General features: G+C 42.9%; 1 protein-coding gene across 1 annotated transcript in view; it reads left to right on the top strand.

Annotated features, from left to right (window-relative positions):
• GAREM1 (GRB2 associated regulator of MAPK1 subtype 1) overlaps positions 1-19,455 on the top strand; it is a 102,750-nt gene that overhangs the window by 75,865 nt on the left and 7,430 nt on the right. Inside the window, exons 3-5 of the mRNA XM_041399255.1 lie at positions 1,348-1,478; positions 11,458-12,636; positions 17,692-17,858. Of these exons, the coding sequence (XP_041255189.1) occupies positions 1,348-1,478; positions 11,458-12,636; positions 17,692-17,858 (1,477 nt within the window). The remainder of the gene's footprint in view (positions 1-1,347; positions 1,479-11,457; positions 12,637-17,691; positions 17,859-19,455) is intronic.

Genomic DNA, 19,455 nt, shown 5'->3' with positions numbered 1-19,455 from the left:
GCCTCTGGCTCTGGCACCTCTCCTGAGGGGTAGGAGGGTGCGTACGCGTGTGTGCACACACCTGGCAGGGGCAGGACACTTCTCTCTCATGGGCGTCAGGGCGCGCTGAGTTTGCGTTGTCTTCTGTTGTGTGGCCTGAAATAGTTCAGTGTGGGTGAGTTCTCCCAACGTGTCACAGAAGTCTCAAGCCTGATGGGATGTAAAGGGGCAGCAGGGTGCTGAGCACAAGAATGCTGAAGGAGTGAGAAAATATTTCTGTAGGTGGCTATCATCCTCATGTACTGGATGTATTTTAATGAAGTTCAGCACTATTTGGGAACAATAATCCAGTGCATGAATTGTAAATTTTAAAATATTATTCACAGAGGTGCACCAAACATAGATTTTACTCAACCTTTTTCTTATTTTCTGAAGTTTTTTTTTTTACATAAAGTCTTGCTGGGACCAGCCTTTAACTTAGTAGCAGTTACTGTTTCTAAATTTGGAAAGATTACTCCACTGATTTTAAGCTTAAATCATGCAAACAGTAAACTGTCCAAGCTTTTCTTATCTCTCTATTTATAAAATAAAGTTTTAAAACTTTGTGTTCATAGCACACACAGGTGATTGATGTGCCTGGCTGTCCCTGGCAGGTCTGCCTGGGGTGGCTCCCTCCGTGTTAGTTCTTGCCTTTTACAAGAGATAGAAAATAGCCAAAGTTTTCATGCTGGGGGGAGGTAAAGTTAGCAAGAAACACTTCTTTCTCATGCTCTTCTGAAGGCAGACACCTTCAAAAGAGTTTTAAATGTGTGTGGTTTAATATCTTATGTTAGCTAAAGTTCTCAAAGGGTTTAGTTTATCATTAAGGAAAGTTAGATGCTGTTCCATTCTTAGAGAAGCCCAGGGGTAAAAGGGCTTATGTTTAGCCCGCTGTTTGATGGTGCTAAAAACAAACCCAAACACCTTACGTTTATTTTTTTGGGGTTTTGTAGGTGTGGTTTCTTTCCGTAAAACTTTAAATATTAAAGGCCCAAAAGTGCTATCTGTACAAATACTATGACACTGAATTAATTACATGAATGCAAATGCCTCCATAATTATTTACTATTTCTAGAGAGCATGTGATAAACCAATCTTTTTTAATTTCACTTTGGCTGCCATGTGTTCTTTTCATTCCAAGCCAGTGAAAGTGGGTGTCTTTCATCGCAGGTTCAGGAGACTCTACAATCTTTCGTCTTCTTGTTTGGTTGCTAATAACTGGAAAAATTGACCGAGCAAAATGGTGAAGAAGTTGAGCCAGCAGTTGCCACAGTGACAGTTGTCCAATATAAATATCTTACAATTCTTCTGTTTATCATCTGTTTTCAGGGCAGTTTAAGCTGCTGGAACAAGACCGAGATATTAAGGAGCCAGTGCAGTATTTTAACAGTGTGGAGGAGGTGGCTAAAGCATTTCCTGAACGAGTTTACGTCATGGAGGAAATAACATTCAACGTTAAGGTAGTCCCTGAATAAATATTTGTCCCTGTCTAAATGATTAACTGTTGCAACCTTTATATACATGGCAAGTGAGCAACGGCGCTGAGTGGGAAGTGTGATTTTTGAGACAAACGAGCCTTCAGTGTTCCACGTTCAGTGATGGTGCTCTTTGGGATCATTCCTGCAGTCTTAAATCAACATGTCCTCTAAGGGCTCTCCTGCCCTATGGCACTTTGGGGAGCAATCCTGATGATCCATTCAATAATTCATCTAATTAGGATGCTCCTGCCAGATTTTAAACAAATGTTGTTTGTTGCCCCCTTTCTCCTCCCCCTCCAGCAGTCTGAATTTCATTCTCTGCTAAGCAGCAGCTGCTCAAATCCCTCTCCAGAAAGCCTCTTTCTCAGAGAGCACGCAGGGTGAAATGATGGGTTGCTTGTCTCAAAATTACTGCAGCTAAATACCATTGTGAATAAAATAACAAAAAAAAAAAAAAAAAAAAAAAAAAAAAAAAAAAAAAATTAAAAAAAAAACAAAATAAAAAGACAGGGTTGTTCTCTGTGTGCATGTGTGTGTTTTTGCTTGTGCACAGCTCTTGGGCTCATGAAAGGGTCACTGATCCCACAAGAGGCTTTGCTATCACCAAACACACTGCAGTGCAGTGGCATGAAACAATGAAGACACAACTTGTTCTTATTTGTCCTACCTACATGTGTGTCGCTGCACAAGGTAGGTCAGCTCTGCCATGAGAGCAGAGTAGTCTTCAGGCCTGTCTGGTTGGTTTGAGCAGCAGCACCATCTCAGACCAGTAGAAGAGCATCCTAGAGCTGGTGTGCAATAGTGGAGATCCACATCGTGTACTCTGCAGGGGAAACTGGCTAATACTGCTGGTGCAAAACCAGCCTGGAATTTCCTGGTCCTGTGTGTATCAGGTTGGGCTTTGTATAAGAACCTTTTAATGGCTTTTTCCTTTTTCTTGCACTGCTACAATTGGGAGACACCAGTCAGTTCACAGTTTTTATAGGTGGAAGAGCTCATCAGTTAATTTACTCAGTGACTAAGACTCACACCTTGCAAGACAGTAAGTTGTGTTTATTTGTGCTCTGCATTAACCTGAGCTGGTAAAACAGAGGCTTTCATGAATGAAGGCTGCATGAGAAAATTGGAACACTTCTGTATCTTTAGGCAAGGGAACAAGAAAATTTTATCTCTGCTCAGAAAAAAATCTTTGTGACTGCTAGCCTTATCCAGAGCTGTGCTGTTATTTCTCTTTTGATCAATGACCAAACCAAGAGAATGGCACAGTAGAATGTGCAGCTTTGATTTTCTAGTGCAAAAAACTATTTGTCTACAGGCTTGTTTAAACATAAAATGCCATATCTTGAGTTTAACGTGAGTGGTTTTAAAACTCTTTTTCATATGTGGCAAACTGAGAAATAAGCATAGCTTTCTGTTAGATATCAAATCCATTTTTAAAAGGTTTTACAGTGATACTCCTTAATGTAAATAACAGTAGTAGTAATCCAGGTTTAACCTAGTTACACAGTTATCTTGGCAGTATTCCTCTTGGCAGTTTTTCCAGTTTCATAGAAGTCTATTCCAAGGTTATCATCTTCCAAAAAATAAATGAACTTAGCAGGATTTATTAAAGTGTTTAATAACCCTTTACATGCAAGAGAATTATTATGCTAAAATTTTAATATAGGAGAGATTTTGTCAAGCTGATTAGAGCAAAGGGAGGAATACTAAGTACAGTTGATTCCTGTCCAATGTAGCGTGCCTGTTTAAATTCAGAAGAGAGTATCAGAAGTTAGCTAATCCGATATTAAAAAAAAAAGTGCCCAAAATATCTGATGAAGCACTTAAGATGAGAAGGATCTCTGAAGTCTGGGAATTCTTTATTGATCCAAGCACTCAGCTCTTCAGTAGATAATTTTTGAAGAAGGAGCCTGTAGAGTTCCAAGGTGACCAGACAGTCACTGTGTTCTTTTGTCTGTGCTTGTTGAGGTGTGCCTGCATGTGCCAGTACACCGTGTTTATGATTCCACTTGGCGTGAACCTTGCTCCTCGGTGTAAATGCTTGGCATCTCCGGCAGGATTTCACAGGTACCACTGCCATTCACCAAACTGCCTTCTCTCTGCGATGGGCTGCGAGATCATTTCCAATCTTACTTTATTTTTGCTTTAACAATCTTACTTAATTTTTCCCTTTAACAACTATTACTTTGTAATAGTTGTTAAAGGGAAAAATCAGCCACCTTATCCTGGTGAGGCAGCGGAGATGTTTCTCCCTTCCTTCCCTGTGGTTTTGCAGCTGGATAGGCTTTCTGGTCAGTGTCCTGGGGCAGGGGGTTGAGGACCTGATGGGTGTTTGAAGAACAGCTGTAACACATACAAGCAAGTGCCACTAGGAGGGAAAGGTAGTATCTTTTCAGAGACTACCAAACAAAAGTTTTAGGTTAAATAAAACTTTTGTTATGGCTAAAAGTACTTAGTAACTTTATTGTCCATACATACTGCACTGGATACCCATTTGGTTGTTTCAAGTGGTGGCCAACAGCATCTACAGGCACAGTAGTTTAGAGTGTTCTGGAGATAAGTGAATTTCACTCAGTCAATAATTTAATCTCTTCCTGATCAAAAAATACAGGCATTCTGTCCTTTCTTCACTGATCAGATAGGTGAGAACCTTTTTTGTATTAGTGTTCAGTGCATAATTGAAGAAGATTTTGTTTATGTTACAGAATTATGCTACAAATACAATTTTTTTTTTCTATTGCTAGGAACAAAATACTAAGAATGTTGAGCTACCCCAGGACCCTATCTTTTGCTGAAACAACAGTAGTAGATTTCTGCTTTCAACTACTCTGGTCTCATACATATGGCAGTGTGTGCAAACACCCAGGAATCTATTTGCACCAGGTCTTAAAAACAAGACACAATTCACAAAAAGTTCCCTTAAAAAAGCAGCAGTATTGTCTGATAGATTGAACATTGGACAAACTAGGAGTTCCTTCACTTTAAAAACAAGCTCACTTAGTGTTGTGGGACCCTTCAGATCTTCCAGAATAATATTTTTGTTCCGAAGACATAATTTGGTCTCCCTGGAGAGTCTGTGAAGCTGTTTGCAGACACTTTCTGGAATGGAGAAATGGGTTAGTGAATTAGCCTTATAGTGCTTCTTTCCTTACCTATCAAAGATATTGTATGACTGGTGTTAACTTTTGATACCTGATTTGTTCATCTTTTTTTATGTAATCCTCTTTTCACAGTGATTTAACCGTGTTGGCCCATACAATGTGCATTTTGGCAGAAAGAAATCTGTAGTGAAAACTTCGCGCTTTTTTGGGGTTTTTTGGCAGACGGTAATGCAGTACAGTGGAGCAAAATTGATTTCCTGATTGTAATTCTAGTGTCTCTTATAAACTCACCCTGAGTTGCCATAAAGCACATGTATAGTAGGTTGTAACTTACAGTGACATTCTTAAGTGCTGCAGTAGTGACTTTCTTGAAATGAGGTGGTGTGTAGATTTTGGCTCCAGACTTTCAGGCAATTCATAATACTTCACTTCAAGAATTAGTGCTTTAGCGGCCTTGTGGCTTGATGCCAGCCTTACAAAGCAGCAAGAGTCAGCTCCAAGCAGTTTGAGTTTTTTCTTCTTTTTCCCCTTTGCCCCCGGTACGCTCAGGCTCAACACCTCGGTGTCTTGCATTGGCATTGCAGTCCTGTGGCTGCCTCTTTTCCTCCTGGAAAAAGGTGGATGGCTTGAGTAAGAGAAGCACTGAAAGCAGAGCTGCTGCTGCTGTGTACCTACAGTGAGGTACCTGTGGGGGGGTCCTGCTCCAAAAGAAGCCTGGATGGCAAGTGCCACTGCCTTGGTGGCTCCTGACATCCCACATAAAGAGACGCTCCATGTTACAGCTCTGCAGTGTTACCTGCCACATTTTGGGACAGTTTTAGATCACTGATTCATTTGGGACATTCCTTAAAGAGCACTGAAGCCAGCTGTTAATGTAGCAATTAGGCAAAGTCCCTCTTATCCCAGAGGGAAATACATGTATGCTAGCATGAAGACTTTTACTTGCTGATGCTGTCTTGGGAAACAGACATAAAAGAAAAATGGGATACTGTCTCACTGAATTTAGTCAACTTCCTTGAAAATGTTTGCTCTTTTTTTTTTTTTTTTCCACTAACAGCTCTTTTGAAGATACTGTTTAACATTTTAAAAATATTTTCCCATTTTTGTGACCTGTAAAAAAATATATGCATCTAATATATGTGATCTATTAAATATATGTGTAGTGCTGCAATTGGTCCCTTGGCTCTAAGAGTAAAAACCATATGCTGTAGCTATGAATCAGAGACTTCACAGTTACAAAGAGCTCTAACAATAAAAAAAAAAATCCTAATTGTATTTTTAAAGTGAATGCAATGCTTGCATTAATCTAATAAAATCTAGCAGGTATACCAACCAATATAAAGCCACAAATCATTTTTATAAAGGTGTTCTTAGGCGTCCAATTAAAGACTTCTGCTTCTATAACAAATTACAGCAATTGGAGTTCAAGACAGCATTTTGACTCAGGTGTTTCCAAAATCTATGATTGCTAGTTAGCCTTTCCTTAAACAAAAGGAAGATTATACCTGAGCTTTTCCAAAAAACCAGTTTCCTAAATACTCATTCATTGTTTTTCTGATGCCTTTGTTCTGCAGGACTTTTCAATGGCTTTTCAATGTTACTGAAATTACATGAGTCTTAAAATATAAAATATTATAGTGACCGCAGTTTTGCAGTGTGTTTGGCAAGGTGTCTATATGCCGGTAAACTTTCTGGTCAGCATCCTGGCATCAACAGTGAACAGACAGTATGGATTAACAGCTAGCAGTCAGAAGGGAGAAGGCAAGTACAACAGGGAGGAAGTTCTGGATCTGTGGGTCTTCTGCATTCATTGTTCAGCTTGGATATCTACTCCTGATTCCTAGATGGCGTTGGGAGTGTAGTGTGGCAAGCACTGCCTCTTTCACAAAGCTGGGATCACTGGTTATTGTCACCTGATACCAATGGAAACTGGATGAGAAGAGCTGAAGAGGGGCGAGTGCAAAGTGAAACTGCAGGTGTTCTTACAGTTTCTTCTAGAAACATTATTATTAAAATGTATAAAGCTCTCCTTGGCTATGTGATGCAGCTGAGTGAAAACCTCTTGGGTGTTTTCTGCTCTTCTGTAGTGTTACCTCTTGTCCAGAATTGCAGCCGTGTGTGTCCCTTTTCAGGGCGGCCCAGCCGAGCCCGATGGCACCCGAGCTGCAGTGCTGAAAGTGCACACTCTCTGATCCGCTGTGACAGGGATCGTGTGCCTTAGAAGGCCTTGGCTAGCTCTGGCAGAAGAGATAAAAGGCGGACTCTGACTCCTGGAGGAACTGGGTTTATTGAGGGATAGGGAGTTGGAGGAGCGAGGATGTCCAGAGGGAGGATGTCCAGAAGACAGAGACCAAGTTCACAAGGCTACAGTCACTTTTACAGAGGGGGGGTGGGTACAAAGGAGGGGCCTGGCCTCCAACCAATAGAGGACCAGGGGGTAATAGGCAAGGGGGGAATTGACAACTTGGCTTGACCAACCTGGGGTATCCTGGGGAGGAGCCCTGGCCCCTGAACCAATCACTCGACCCCCTGGAGAGAAGGTTCTCAAGGAAAGGGACAGGTTGCCGAGTGACAGGCAGGGTGCCAGGGAGGAACAGTACAAAGGATGCATTGGTTGCTGGGACAACAGGGGAGGTGACAAGAAAACAGACAGGGGTTCAGGGGAGGAGACAACCTGGGCAGAACCACTTTTAACATAAAGGGGAGGATGGGACATACAGAACTCAACTTCATTTAACTACAACTGATTAGGAGCACACCCCAACACAGAATTATTATGAGACTTCAGAAGTTTACCACAAAAATGTATTATTATTTCTGCACTAGTCTGTGATCTGGACCACCTTAACTCTGCTACTGTGCACTGCTGTCTTGTGTCCATCATATACCAGGGATATGCTGTGTCACATTCACTGGCTGGGACCTGCCACTGGCAGGTCCAAGTGTCTGAAATAGTGTGGGGCTCTGCTACACCCCACCAGCAACTGCATAGCAGGAAGCAGAGGGGGCCCAGAGAATGGTCTCAGCAGGGTTGTGAAGATGCAAATTCTGCTGGGTCGTGCTGAAAGCTTAGAGGGTAGAGGGAGATAAGTCTGGTGTGGGACTTCCCATTCTGCTTCTAGGAATAATTTATGATATGCACTTTCATGTTGTCTATAAGTGTACTATTTGGCATAGAACCATAGAATATTTTTGGTTGGAAAAGACCTTTGAGATCATCAAGTCCATCCACTAGCCCAGCACTGCCAAATCCACCAGTAAACTATGCCCCCAAGTGCCACGTCTTCACATCTTATAAATGCTTCCAGGAATGGTGACACAACCACTTTCCTGGGAAGCCTGTTCCAGTGAATGGCAACCCTTTTGGTAAAAACAAATTTCCAGATATCCAATCTAAAACCCGCCTCGTGCAACTTGAAGCCGTTTCCTCCTGTCCCATCTGTTCTTAGGAAATGCTCTGCATGACTAATTCCTGGGCTTCTGGAGACCCTGTGAAGCTCACCAAAGGCAGTGTAAAACCAAGTTGAAGTCCATGGCTCTTTGTTGATTTGTCTGTAAGTTTTGTGGCTGTTGATAAAGTGAAATGTTTGAACAAGACAGAGCAAGTCTGATTTTCATATGTCATTGCTACAAGGACAAAGTAAGGCTCATTTAGCCTAATGATCCTTAGCCTTTGTATCTTCAGAACAAAAGATGAGCAGCATCTGTGCACTGTGTTATATATTTTGAGAGAGATATATATGATATGTATGGTATATCTTTGTTGCCAACATGCTGGAACACATATTTACCTACCATTTACCTACCAATTTTAAAGTATAAGCAGCCCAGTGGGATGTATCAGCAATCTTAACATCACCATAAGTAGAATTTAGTAGATAAATTTCGGAGGCCTTAACTTTTAATTTCATGTGTTCGGTTTTTATTATAATTTTGAGCAGCAACTGGTACCTTATATTTTTGTTTAGAAGAAAGCATGCAGAAGAGTGTTTTTCTCAGGGTGCTAAACTAGAACTATGGCATCATCTTTCTTTTCATAGAATATACTGAGTTGGAAGGGACCCATGAGGAACATCAAGTCCAACTCATTGCCTTGCACAGGACACCCCAAGAATCACATCATGTGCCTGGGAGCACTGTCCAAATGCTTCTTGAACTTTGGTCAGGCTTGGTGCTGTGACCACTTCTTTGGGGGAGCCTGTTCCAGTGCCCAGCCATCCTCTGGGTGAAAAACCTTTTCCTGATATCCAACCTAAACCTCCCCTGACACAACTTCACGCCTTGAGTCCTCTCACTGGTCACACAGAGAAGAAATCAGTGTCTGCCCCTGCTCTTCCCCTGATGAGGAAGTTGTAACTGCAGTGAGGTCTCCCCTGTCTTCCCTCAGTCTCCTCTTCTCCATGCTGAGCAGACCAGCTGTTCCTCATGTGGCTTCTCCTCAAAGCCATTTCGCCATCCTCATGGCCCTCCTTTGGATGCTCTCTAATAGCTTAATGTCTTTTTTACATTGTGGCACCCAAAACTGCCCCCAGCACTCAAGGTGAGGTCGCCCCAGAGCAGAGAAGGGCAGAACAATCCCCTCCCTTGCCTGATGCTGGCAGTGCTGTGCCTGATACCCCCAGAACACGGTTGTCTCTCCTGGCTGCCAGAGCACAGCTGACTCATGTTCAACTTGCCATCATCTCAGGTCCCTTTCTACTGTACTGCTCTCCAGTATCTCATTCCCCCATCTGTACACAGATTGAGGATTAAATTCAGCCTTATTTCACCTGCAATGATCCTGTGACTATATTTTTTTAACAATGAAAAAAATGTTTTCCAATGTTTTCAGTTGAAAATAATCTTGTCTTTTGTCAGTTGACTCTAAAAGCCCATTTGCTATTTGGCTGGTTGAAGTGGATGACATCAATAAGTAGCTGCTCCACAAGACCTTCATTGTGAAGCTCAGCCGTTTAGTTACCTCTGTGGTTTCACATCTGACCCACTGTTTCCTCCTACAGTGGCTTGTTTGTTTGTGAATCACCAGGGAACTGGTAAGCTGGCCGAGGAGGAGCTCCCACAGCTGCAGGTTGTGACACCTCCCTTGCTCCGGACAGTGTCCCACAAGTAAGGAAAGCTGTGAAAGCAGCATCAAGTGAAAGGTCCAACAGTGTAGCTGGCATTGTCAAAGCAGCCATTTGCAGGGACTTGTTGGTGCTAGAAACTAATATTCTTAAAGAAATCACCCTCTCAGAAAGAGAAGGGGGAGGTTGCATGGTAAAGCGCAGAGCCCTGTGTGTGCTCAGCCCTTATCAGCCCCTTGAAGGCAGGGCTGTGTGGCTGCAGCTCCAATGCAGCACTGCGTGACAGTGAGGAGAAACCAGCAATGACGGTCACACGGGTCTTATCTGCAAAAGAACCTCCAATGCTTTCATTTCATGTCTTGGTGCTTCAAATGCTGCCAGGTCAGTGGTGCAAACTATGAGTGAGCATTATGTACCATAAACCCTAGTGGTTTCCTGGATTAGACCAATTAGTGTTTGTTTAGATAATTCAGGGTTTGAATGACTTCCTCTCCGGAAGCCCCGAGCCTGAAGTGCTAAGGCGGCGCACCTCGCCTGAGCTGCCTGTGCAATTGCAATTCTGGCTTGCAGAAGATAATCACAGTTCTGCAAATACAGGGGATTGCAGGTCATGTCTTACAAGAGGAAGCAGTATTCACTGTGCTTGTCAGTTACTGACTTACTGGAATCACAGCTTTGATTTCATGCGGTTGTGTGATGATACCAGGGTTTGAAGCCTGGAGTCTGAACTTCACTCAAGTCCATGAAGTCTGTAGGAGTTTTGGAGGTGAGGAAAGGATATACAATTTAGCATATGTTTTCATTGTCAATTTATTTAGTATGTTCAATTTCTCAAATAAAATGGTTTATAACAGACCAGTAGTGTTTATCTGGTGCACTTTCATTTATGAGTAGGAATCTGCTGGTACCAAAGAATTGGGTGGGTTCTGTTAGGTCCCTGAAAAGAGCTTTTCACGTTAAACCACTCAAATATGAGGCAAAGCAATCTTGTCTATAAAGAGTTATTTCAGTCGTAAGGAAATAACTTCAGGAGCAAATGAGCCTTGGACATCTGTTTTGTTGGGGTTTTTTTCCTGGTACAATTTCCATACTAGAAATGCTCACACATGGCTGTGCATATGTTGTTTAATCTCTTAAATTGCAATTATGATCAAAAAATGAGGAAGGAAGTCTATGACTAGGAGAGCAAAGCAGTGGGGGGAGTTAGGCATATGGGATAGACCGATATTCTTGATTTCTCCTTCACGGAATAGATGTCATCTGTCATTCCCCCTAGCCTGGAAAAAATTATATCAAAGGGATATGCTTCATCTGTAATGATGAGATCACCTTTTCTGCTCCTCAGGGAGCTGAAAATGATGAAGGACGTTTGTTTCCCTCAAGAGTCTGGCAAAAAAGTTCTAACAAACAGCAAAAACAAAGGTGGGAAAAGATACCCAAGGAAATCCTGACATGGTCTGTCAAAGGTGTATGACACAAGTGGCTATTTGAACTGCTGGGATATGTGGATTTGCCCTTTCTTTAAAAATAGTTATGTTTGTTCTCATGTCTTCTTTGGCAGTTTCAGGTGGCTCTTTCCTCTCAAGTAAGATGCAGGAATGAGCTGAACTATTTAAAAAGATTACTTAGCTGAGCTTCAGCTTAAACACCTTGCACCTGACTGGTCAGCTGTTCAAATAAAGCTACTTTCATTTTTTCCAATACATAGTCTTGTAAGTTCAGACTCAAGAGATTTGATGTGATTTGAAGTATTGTCTTCATTGGGGGAAAATAAAATTTTTTATTATTATTTTGCAGGTAGCTTCAGGTGAATGCAATGAAGACACTGAAGTTTACAACATTACCCTTAGTACTGGGGATGAGCTCACTTTAATGGGGCAAGCAGAAATCCTTTATGCAAAATCTTCTAAGGAGAAGTCACGGCTCAACACCATCTTCAAAAAAATCGGGAAGCTTAATTCAATTAGTAAGCTAGGCAGGGGCAAAATGCCCTGCCTCATCTGCATGAACCACAGGACCAACGAGAGCATCAGTCTCCCTTTCCAGTGTAAGGGCAAGTTCAGCACTCGCAGCCCACTGGAGGTGCAGATGCAAGAAGGTGAGCACACGATTCGCAATATAGTAGAAAAAACCAGGCTGCCTGTTAACGTGACTGTGCCAAGTCCTACACCAAGAAACCCTTATGACCTGCATTTTATCCGTGAGGGGCACAGGTACAAGTTTGTCAACATTCAGACCAAGACTGTGGTAGTTTGTTGTGTGCTTCGTGGAAACAAAATCATTCCCATGCATTTTCCCTTGCACTTGACACTTCCGAAATTTATTCTACCTGATAGCGTGGTGAAGGGGGAGCTGTGGCACGAACCCCTCATCCAGCACTGGTTTAATATATGCCAGGAGCAATTTGACATAGACGAGTATTCCCGTGCCGTGCGAGATGTAAAGACTGACTGGAATGATGATTGCAAGAGCCCGAAGAAGAGCCGGTGCGCAGGGCACAGCCACGTGCCCAACTCCCTCAGCTACGCGCGGGACGAGCTCACGCAGTCCTTCCACCGGCTCTCCGTGTGCGTCTATGGGAACAATTTGCATGGGAACAGCGAGGTGAACCTCCACGGCTGCAGGGACTTGTGTAATGAGTGGGCTCTGTTCTCTCATGACGCGCTTCAGTACCAGGAGTCCGGGGACAGTAGCAGTGATTACCTTTTCCCTGAAGTTAGCGAAGAATCGATGTTTCTGCCTACGAAACCGGAACTTCCTTACGAAGAGCTCTGGTTGGACCAAGGGTCTGGAAAGGGTGGTGATCAGCCTCTCTCGTGCTCGCTAAGTGAGAAGAACAAGTGTGACAACTACAGAGGATCTTTCCGATCAAAGTGTGGTACCGCGTCTCTTCCTGTGCCTGCAACTGTTGGAACAACGACAAAGTCTTCAGATGTTTCCCTACCTCCACCTCCAGTGCCTCCCAAATCAGAAGCAGTAAGTCAGGGTTATTTATGTTTGTTTGTTTGTTTCTTTCTTATTTTAGGTGGTGAAGAGTTTGCATGCAGATCTTGCATGCAGGGTGGAGCGGGGAAGGGCACATACAGGGCAAGGGAACAGTCAAACTTTGAAAGATGTGCCACTTCAATTAGTTTCCTACCGGGTGCAAGTCATGTCTTAAAAATCACAGGAGTATATTTAATATTACTGATCTCATGCCTTAATCCTGATACTTTCAGGTGATATTTAGTTTGGGTTTCTTGCTCACACAAACAAGGTCTAAGAATTGCTGAGTCACTTCATTCTCTTGCTTTCCACATCATCTGTCCATGTGACCTCCATATTTTCTCATGTCTTCTGTGGCCAGAGTGTATGGGGCATGACCCACTTGGAAATGCCTCAGATTGCCTTAGTGTGTCTTCAATTAACAGGCTCTGATAATACGAACAGCTAGAATTTTTACAGATTTCAAGTGTTTGTTAATGGTTGTCTTCTCTATTATAACCCTGTAGCAGATTTTGAAGAAAACTGTGTCATTGTCCTCAAGGAAACTTTATCAAACTAGACCTGAACTAATCACTCTGTACTGCTTATTGAAAGAAAATATGTTTAAAGAGGAGCTCTGCAGAATTAATAAATGAGCCTTCTGGAGGACTCAGTTGTAAACAGAGCATGTATCCTAGCCTAAGGTTTTTAATGACAGCTCATGGGAGAAATCACTTCTCCAAACCTGAAACATCATGGAGACTTAGGAGGGAAAAATGCAAATGTGTTTTATCAACAGGAGCTTATGTGGACTGGCTGGAGAATCCACCCATTATGTGATCTCTTGACATAGTCCTAAGCATTATTTAAAAAATAAATAAATAAAAGAAAGGAAGAAAGAGGGTTCATGCAGAAAAGTGTCTAGGAGTCTTTAGCAAAATGTCAATGATGCGTATATCATGTGAATCTTGGTGTATGTCATTATTTAACAAATTTGTTTTGCAAGGGTTTTTCTAGAATTAAAAAAAATACCATTCCACTTGCAAGTGCTATGGTGATTTCAAGAGCATGGCTGTACAGTAAATTAAGATTAATTTGAGACCAAACTGCAGCAAAACATGATGATCCCATACATTTCCTATTGCCATCTAACAGTCCAGTAGTGTTGGCTGCAGCTTTGCCCTCATGAGTCAGGTCACAATCTGCTTGAAAGCTAAGATGTGTTCATTCATGCTGGGTCAGCCTGCAGTGGATTTCTGTGGGGATGCCCCTGGCCAGGCTCTGCGCTTCCTGGGGAGGTGCAGTGAGGAGAGGGGAGGAGGGCACCATGCAGGCTAACAAAATGCTCAACTACAGCCCTTGCACTGTGCCACCAAAACTTCCCCAAAAAGCAAATGCAGCAGCTGGAGCGGCCAGGAAAGGCAAGACATTATGTCTTCTTAGCAGAATGTTTACGTGCAGTGTTAAGTGCAGGAACCCAAGAGCACTTCCTTGCCTCTGAGGTCAGGTATGCACTGACACTTTGTCCAGACTCTTGGACAAGTGCCCAGCAACACCATATGGAGATGAGGCTCCCTGGCAGCCTACACTGGCGTTAACTGGAGTGGGGCTGGTCTCACCCTCCTCCACCTCCTCCTCCTCCTTTCCCAGACACATCATCCTGGCTTCCCTTTTGTGCTGGCTCTGGCACTCCTGTGCCTGGGCAGGCAGCCAGGTCTGGATCTGGAAAATGATTCGTTTCCTGCTGATTTGTGTGAGCTGAACTGCTTCTGCACAGGGTCAGAGGAGTGTTGGGTGGTGGGGGAGGAAGGCTGCCCCGCAGCGAGGCGAGGGCAGCCCTTGTGGCATGGGGGTGCCAGCTGGCTGGGTCATGCCTGAGCCTCCTGAGGTGTGGGCACTGGGAGAGCTGTGGAGCACCTGCACAGCATCAGTGTGGACCCTCATACCTGGGGAATCCCCACAAGTCCCTTTTGGGGATAGCAGGGTGACACTTGGGGTAGATGTGTATGTTGCCCTTTAGAGTTATTGTGGAAAGTGTGCAATTTTGTCATGTGTGTCTTAGGTTACTGAGGTAATGTGTGACTGCTGTCAGCAATTTCATTGGCGCTTTTTAGCCATTTTGGAGAAATTACTTCTGCTAATATTAGCTGGAATTTAGAGGTGGGCAGGGGGTGTAACCCCATTAAAAATAAAACTAAAACCCTACATTTCCATAGATTATAATAATTTAGACTTGCTTTTATGGCTTCCTGGAACAACTTTGGAGTGAGTATCAGTGACCCACAGAATTCGTCTGTGGGCTGGGACCCAGGAGACGTTTGCATGGTTTCCATGTAGGTATTTATAGAGTAAGTAGATCTCAGGAGCTACTGGTGAACATGCGGTTTAGTCATCGCTCCCTCTAGAATGATATTCCATAGCACTGCTGTGTAAAGGTTGGCTGGCAATTGTATTTTTGCACTAAATTTAAAATGTGTGTCCAGGAGCTGTTTGCAGGATGGGAAAGGAGATCTGGGTATTTCAGAAGCTGTTCTGGTTTTCTTCTCTGCAGCAGGATGAAGCATTGTGATACATTATGTGTATTTTCTAAGTACCTTTAAGAAAATCAAAGTAGCGTGAAGGCAGAAGGCGGAGGAGAGGAGAATAACCTCTGAATTAAAGCCTGTGAATTAGTAATTTCTTCATTCCCCAAACACTAATTTGCATAAAATCAGAAGCTATTTTCCTGATTGATACAAAGCACATCCCTAATGGAGTGCGCCGGAAGTTCAGGCTCCTGTGGGCGAGGAGTGTGGAACTGCTCTGTGTTACGTTTGCAGTCAAGCTGGTGACAGGGCAGGTTTTATCCAGGCAGCCTCAGAGCTGGTCACTGCAATGGGCACCCCTGATGCCCAGATTCAGCAGTGCCAGCCCAGGGCCCAGGTGGGGCTGGCAGGACTTGGGCCGGCAGCAGGGAAAAGGAGTAGAGTTCTTAAAATCAACATAGCACCTCATGCCATTGGAAACAGGTCACCATTCCTAGGTCACAGGAAGGAGGGTTGGAGCATGAGAGAGCTCAATGTCAAATAGAAGTTTCAGATTGTGCAGTGTAAGTGTTTTATCTGTATCTGACAGCCATGTGACATCTAGTGCTTCCAGGGCAAAGAGTATTTCCAGCTAAGAGCAGGTGCCATCGAGGTCATTGTCCTGTCACACTGTGGGTGTTCCACTCATCTCCTGCATTTATTTCATTGCCAATCTCTTGGACCTAGTGAGCATGACTTTCCTGAAGCTTCTCCTTGCTCTTGTCAGTTTAATCTGCAAAATCTCTCCTTTTTATTCCTCTGCTGGGTTTCCTGAGGGCTGTGTGTGGCAGCTGTAATTGTGGTTTTGTGACAGGGACCAATTGGGACTGCAAACAGGTATTATTTGAGGTTTCATTCTGATCTGCACTCTGGGTCAAGCAAGGGAGTTTGGCATAGTTTGTTATGCCAGCACCTTTGAATTCCTCAGTCTTCCCAGGAAAGAAAAGCTTTAAGCCTTTGACCATCTGCTGTGCTCCAAGGGCTCCCCTGAATGGTCTCTCTAACCCCATGGGTATATATTCAATAGCATTCACTATTAACTTTGCTATTCTGACTTGGGGGGAGAAGAAGTCTTCAGGCATCCTTGGGGCATAATACTAAAATGGTTGAAGAATTTTATGCCTGAATTCAATAACAAACATGAATAAAATTGATTCATTTTTTCCCCCCTTCCTTGAAAGAGCAAATAAGATCCCTTAGAACAAGATTTATTTCAGTGTTTTATGCTGACGGGCATTTCCTGTAATTTTGACTTGTTTTGAATTAGGGAAAAAATGTACTACAATGTCCTAGTCCCCAGTTTTCCATTTCACTAAAGTACTAAATATGTTGTTGCATTTTGAAAGCACTGAAGTGGATTGCAAAAGGTTCCACATTTATTTTGTTTTTAAATAAATTAAATCACTTTAATTGCTAATTATGTGTTGCAGAGCTGCTAAGATAACTTGTAGTTGTGCAGTGTTGTAAAATTTTAAAATAAACTTCAGCTTTCAAACACAAAAATAATCTCCCTTTTCTGATGCATCTAAGACTGTTTCAGACAAGGAGAACATAGAGGTCTCCTCCTGCCCAGGGGCAGGTGGTGAATCGTTAAAAATCCTGCCTGGCAGCCGAATTCTCAGCAGCCTTCTCACCTCTAGCCATACTAAATAAAGTGGCTCTCTCAAATATGTCCTGATGAGATTAAGTCCTTAATTCCATCATATTTTTTATGGGGATGAATCCTGACATTTTGCTCCTACACAGGCACACCACAGTAAATTTCAGGTGATCAGTGCTACAGCTGTGTTTTAAGCTGTAGCACTGTTCACCTGAAATTGAGATTGTCTGTGAGGTTATCTGGCTGCACAGAGCAGATCTTTTGGCTGGGTGTACACCTTTCCACTTGTACATTTTGGACAGCCTTGTCCTGCACTGCTTTGGCAGCTACAGAAGGACTGAAGCTCCTAGTTTGAATCCAGAAGCTGGTAAATATGAGATAAATGTACTATTCCTGAGGGAGGGAGGCTGGGAATCATCTTAGAGTTGGATGACTGGCTATCACTGAAGTAAGTCAGGAAACATCAAAGTATATTGAGATCTTTTCATTTCGTAAGCTTGGTTTATTACACTAAGTAAACAACACTAATGAAGTTTAGGTGTAATGAATTGCTCCTTACAGAATGTATAATATCAGGAACAATCTGTCTGATTTTCTATGTTACTGGAAGGTTCTTTTGCATAGTTTCATTCCTGCTACTTTTTAAATGAGTAGCTATCAAACTGCTGAAATGTGCCCTAAGAAAGACTGCTGGTAGTTCTACCAGTGGCAAAGCATTCTTTTGGACTTCCTTGACAGCTACATACTGTTGCAAATGTATATACTTTTTAATTTCTCCCTTCTCCTCCCTTTTTAATTATTTCCTTTCAAAGAATAAGGCAGAACCAGATGTTCTTCTTCTGGTTGAGGCTGCCGTTGCCCACATTTTCTTGCAGCTTGCTTACATGTTCTTCTTTTGTGCAGGTAAAAGAGGAATGCAGGCTCCTCAACGCTCCCCCGGTCCCACCACGGAGTTCAAAGCCGTCCTCCACCAGTCCTTCCATCCCTCCTCGCACAGTGAAGCCTGCTCGACAGCAGACCCGCTCTCCCAGCCCCACTCTGTCCTACTACTCTTCAGGACTGCACAACATGTATGTGTTTGAGCTGTGGGAGCACCGTGCTAGCACTTTCTGAGAAAGTTAAATTTAGCACTGTTCTTTTTGAAGGCACTTGTTTCTGAGGCACAGTGGGTGTCAGACTTGCAGTAAAATGGGTTAACTTGTCAAGTTGTTTTTAAAGATTCAAAAGGAAGGAAAACTCCAGCAGAAACTATGTTTTACTAGATAGGACATAGCAGTTTATATTAAACACCTGCATGCATTGCTAGAGGTAATATTACTGTTAGGTGACATAGGCTGTCTAGTAAAGAGATCATGTATAGTTCTCCATGTTTCTTGAAAAGCTTGACTCTTCAAACCAGACTACCTCAATGCTAGTTTTTGGGTGGGATTTCAGTGCTGCATGCAGTGCAGCAAGCTCTGATAATCAGAGACACAAAAAGAGTGTGGTAATCCAGAAATATGTTGTGGTAACTATATGGACACCTACGGAGTGGATGTGATGGAGGACAGAAAGACCAGCAGACACACTGAGTGCTAAGTGAGGTGTAGCAGAAGGGGGCCAGACAGCTTCCACATCAAACACACTTCAGCACAAACCCAACTCGCAATCTGGAAAATCCACCCAGGCTAGCTGAAAGTTGACAGTAAATTCTGAATTACGTGGCTGCATAGCTTTTCTTAGTGGTACAGTGTCCTTCCTTCAACTTCAGGAAGTATATGCACCTTCTGAAGTCTCACCTCCTCTTTGCCTTGGATGTCTTCTTGCCATTATTTTTGGTATCCTTTCAATGACACAATGCTACCTGTGTGGATATTACAAATTCATCCAAAACATCACTGAATTAATTTTAGCTCTGGATGCAGTTGGTATAATAACTTATGCTGAAATTGCCTTACTGAGTTGTACTGCACATTTGCAGCTTAGTGTTGTGGATCTGGCAATGATCACTCTAGATCAAGGCTGCTTGCTTATTTTATGAAAGCCTGTTGGGTAGTTCTGTCAGGGTCTACTCCACAGGAGGCTGAGCACAAGACCTCCCAGCTTTAGAGGCCCACCAAATGCTGCTTTCTCTCTCTGTAGCTAAGAATACATCTGCCTTCCAAAAACTAGGGAAAAAACTAGGAAAACAGAAATGAAGTTTCTCAGGAATGCAAAAAGCTACAATGAGGTGGGAGTCAGTCTTTTCTCCCAACTAACAAGCAATAGAATGAGAAGAAAAGGCCTCAAGTTGCACCAGGGGATGTTTAGATTGGATGTTAGGAAAAATTTCTTCATGGAAAGGGCTGTCAAGCATTAGAACAGGCTGCTCAGGGGAGTGTTGGAGTCACTATGCCTGGAAGTGTTCAAAAAACGTGTAGATGTGTCACTTGGGGACATGGTTTAGTGTGGACTTGGCAGTGCTGGTTTAATAGTTGGATTGATGATCTTACAGGTCTTTTCCAACCTAAATAATTCTGTGATTCTAGGATTTGCCTTGACTTTCACAAATTTATTTGCATGAAATTCATCTCCATTTGGGTCCAGACCAGATGTCTTCATTTTGGTAGAGTTGACCTGGTTTTGCAGAGGAAGCTTCTAGAAAATTGCCATTGTGCAGAGTAACCAGATTGCTTTGCCATTTGTACC

This window comes from Onychostruthus taczanowskii, unplaced genomic scaffold, assembly GCF_017590055.1.
Source record: "Onychostruthus taczanowskii isolate IOZ18803 unplaced genomic scaffold, ASM1759005v1 scaffold16, whole genome shotgun sequence".
Taxonomy (NCBI): domain Eukaryota; kingdom Metazoa; phylum Chordata; class Aves; order Passeriformes; family Passeridae; genus Onychostruthus; species Onychostruthus taczanowskii.
The sequence above is the reverse complement of the archived record's forward strand: the minus strand, read 5'-3'. Positions and strand labels throughout refer to the sequence as shown.